At 49.1% G+C, this 3,520-nt stretch overlaps 1 protein-coding gene across 1 annotated transcript; it reads left to right on the top strand.

Moving 5' to 3' along the window:
- Window positions 1-1,912: 1,912 nt before the first annotated feature.
- LOC118094172 (ovarian cancer G-protein coupled receptor 1-like) lies at window positions 1,913-3,230 on the top strand. The gene has a single exon (XM_035134247.2). It carries the CDS (start codon window positions 2,091-2,093, stop codon window positions 3,120-3,122), a length of 1,032 nt encoding a protein of 343 aa, XP_034990138.2. The 5' UTR covers window positions 1,913-2,090; the 3' UTR covers window positions 3,123-3,230.
- Window positions 3,231-3,520: the final 290 nt, after the last annotated feature.

Here is a 3,520-nt window from a genome sequence, read left to right as displayed (position 1 = left end):
CACCACCCGCGTCCTAATACAACCTAAGGAAGTGTAAAATGGAATCTGCTCATTCCGGATGCAGCCCCGGCTGTTCACTCAGCCCATTCTTTTGAAGCACAGTTAAAGCAATCCCCCTCCTCCCCTCAGAAAGGACTCGTTGGAACTGTAGTTTAAGGGTGCTGGGATTTGTAGCTCTGTGAGGCAACCCTGTATCAGGAGATTTTTAAATGTCTAATCTTTTACAATTTTTTATGTGCTGTAAGACACCCAGAGTGGCTGGGGAAAGTCAGACAGATGGGCGGTGTATAAATAATAAAATTATTATTATTATTGTTAGCATAAGAGCCTGCTGGATCAGGAAAATGTCCCACTTAGTCCAGCATCCTGTCCCCCACAGCGGGCACCTGTGGGAAGCCAGCAAGCAGAATCTGGCCTCAAGAGCCCCCTCCCCTCCTGTGGCTTCCAAAAGCTGGTAATGAGACACCCTTGCCCAACGTATTGCAAATCACCCAAAAAACTACCAGTAAATACCATCTCCCTTCCTTGTTTATTCCTGTCTCCAAGCGGTTTCTTCTGTACATTGAGGAAGTTGCCCCTGAGCATGTGGGCAGACTTCCATTCAATCGCTGGCACAGATGAGGTCAGAGTCTGACAGACTGTGGGTTATGAAGGGACACAACCACAGGAAGGTTCTCACCGCAGTCAAATGTCATGGAAATTCCCTGTGCGCAGGCTTGGCTTTTCATTCATCAATGCTCAGCAGCATGTTCTGCGACAGTGAAACGGAGCTCTTTGGCAGTACAAGTTTATAAGATAGGGACACCTGCTGTGGCTCCTTCGATGTTCAGATGATGGAAACAGGGCCTGAGAACAGAAACAGGACATTGCCAGGATATGTGAGGGAAGCCAAGTCCGCTGGGTTCTGCTAGCCTTCCAGTTGCCTAATGGGCAAAGCCTTTGTTTGGCAATTAAGGTGGTGATATCCACCTAAATTTGAGGAATATCAGAAACTGCCTTTACAGCATACCGAATCAGGCCCTTGGTCTATCTAGCTCAGTAGTATCTACACTCATGGGACGCGGGTGGTGCTGTGATCTAAACCACCTAGCCTCTTGGGCTTGCTGATCAAAAGGTTTGCAGTTCAAATCCCCACGACACGGTGAGCTCCCGTTGCTCTGTCCCAGCTCCTGCCAACCTAGCAGTTTGAAGGCACGCCAGCGCAAGTAGATAAATAGGTACTAGTGCAGTGGGAAGGTAAACAGTGTTTCCATGCACCCTGGCTTCCATCACGGTGTTCTGTTGCGCCAGAAGCAGTTTAGTCCTGCTGGCCACATGACCCGGAAAGCTGTCTGTGGACAAATGCCAGCTCCCTCTGCGTGAAAGTGAGGTGAGCGCCACAACCCCATAGTCGCCTTTGATTGCATTTAACCATCCAGGGGTCCTTTACCCTTTCCCTTTCCCATTATCTACACCCATTCTCCCACTCTTCTTATAGTGAATCTTTTTAAATTTGCATATAAATGGATGGTAAATGATAGATAATCAGATGCTCCTTTTTAAAAAATGCAAAGTTGTGTACTGTGGAGGGGTGACTCATGCCTTTTGGGGTGATGCCTAACTGGTCAGCAATCCTAGGCACCTATCTATTCAGGAGGGTTGTATTCCCAGGTAAGAGGATTACATAACCATGTGCAAAAGGTACATTAGGACTGCAGACCTTTTTTGGGGGTGGGGGGTGGGGAGGCGGTTACACACAGCATGGTCTATCACTTATTTCCAAGTCTGAGAATTACCAGATCCATTTTTCCTGCAATCTCTCCCATTCCAGGTCTTGAGAAGCCCTCTCTATTTTCTTTTTCTTAATTAAAAACTGATCTGGATTAGAAAGAAGGGCAGGCCAACAAACAAGAGAAGTGGCAGCAGGGGCATTTGGCCCCTTGTCTGCAGTGTCCCTCGTTTCCACCTCCACATCCTGTGGATGAGTCCAGCGGCCGGCAAGTTCAAGCAAGATATGCGCAATCTGCAACGGCTGTGAGAAGACAGTCCGGAGCAATGGGGCTCCATGGGAAGAGAGGGGAGAAAACGCACAATAATTTTCAATAGGCGCCATGAACACCTCATGCCACCCTTTGCCTGTCAACATCACCAAGTACTTTCAAATCCCCATCTATTCTGTGGTGTTGGTGGTTGGGCTGCCTCTGAACAGCTTGGCGCTTTGGGCCCTGAGCCACCAGATGAAGAGGTCCGTCACCCTCTCCGTTTACATCGCAAACCTGGTGCTGGCCAACATCTTGCAGACCCTGACGCTCCCTTTATGGATCTATTACAGTTACCACGATCACAAAACCAGCCTTGGGAAGGAGGTGTGTGCAGTGGCAGGTCTGGCGTTCCGAACCAACTTCTACGCCAAAAACAACTTCTTGTGTCTTATCGCCATGGAGCGCTATTTCGGCCTGGTCCACCCGTTCAGATTCCACAGGCTGCAGACCATGCGAGGTGCTGCCAAAGTGAGTGCCGTTTGTTGGCTCCTGGTGGCAGTTTTCTGTGCCGTCGGCATCGGGATACAGATCGAAGGTCAGTGGCCAGAGGAGCACCCACAGGAACGCTGCCTGGATGGCTCCAGGCTGAACTATCCATACGCCCAGTTTAGGGTGAGCATCACGGTCTTCTCTTTCTTTATACCGTTCCTGCTCATGGGGTTCTTCTACTTCAGGGTCCTGTACGAACTCAGGAAAGTGGCCTCTCTGGAGCAGAAAACAAAAAGGCAGATCTACGGCTTCATCTCTCTCACGGTCGTCACCTTTTTCGTCCTCTTCACTCCTCACCAGGTGACTTCGTATTACAGGTATTTTTGGGAAGTGATGCTGCACGGGAAGGCAGTTGAAAGCTGTGACTTGGTGAGGAAGATCTTCATCTACCAACGTACAACTTTGTTCTTTACCACCTTGGGCAACATCTTTGATCCTCTTCTGTACATCCTGCTCCTCAAGGATATTCGGGCAGAGTTCAAATACACCTTCACTTTCAAGGCTCGCAGGGCAGGAGTCTCAAACAAGTCAGAACAGCAAGGTTTTCCTCCGTGCTTTACCACCGGTAGACAGATGCAAGAGCAGCTTGGGGCACAGGACGTACCCGACTAACGCTCCACATGCAAAGTATGATGGTTGAAAGCAGGAGCGAGGAACTTGTGTCACTCTCCAAAAGCTGCTGAACCGCAACTCCCATCAGCTGCAGCCACATGGGCCGACACTCAGGAACGAGGGGAGTTGGAGTCCAACAATATGTGGATATCTGGTTTTCAACATTTTGATATATCACCACTTAAACATTGCGATATACCTATATATCACAGCCTGAAATAAGGATGGAGCTATGTAGAGGCATCATAGTTTTTCCTGCATTGTGATTCCCCCCCCCCTCTTGTGATTTGCTGCCCCCTTGCATGAGGGAGAACTGAGCCAGCAGAGTTAACAGGGGCTGCAGGAATTAAGAGAAGCATTGGCTGGCTTCATGGTTTTTCCCACATTGCGATTTTATA

Source organism: Zootoca vivipara, chromosome 13 (genome assembly GCF_963506605.1).
Source record: "Zootoca vivipara chromosome 13, rZooViv1.1, whole genome shotgun sequence".
NCBI lineage: Eukaryota > Metazoa > Chordata > Lepidosauria > Squamata > Lacertidae > Zootoca > Zootoca vivipara.
This window is presented reverse-complemented; position numbering and strand designations above follow the sequence as displayed.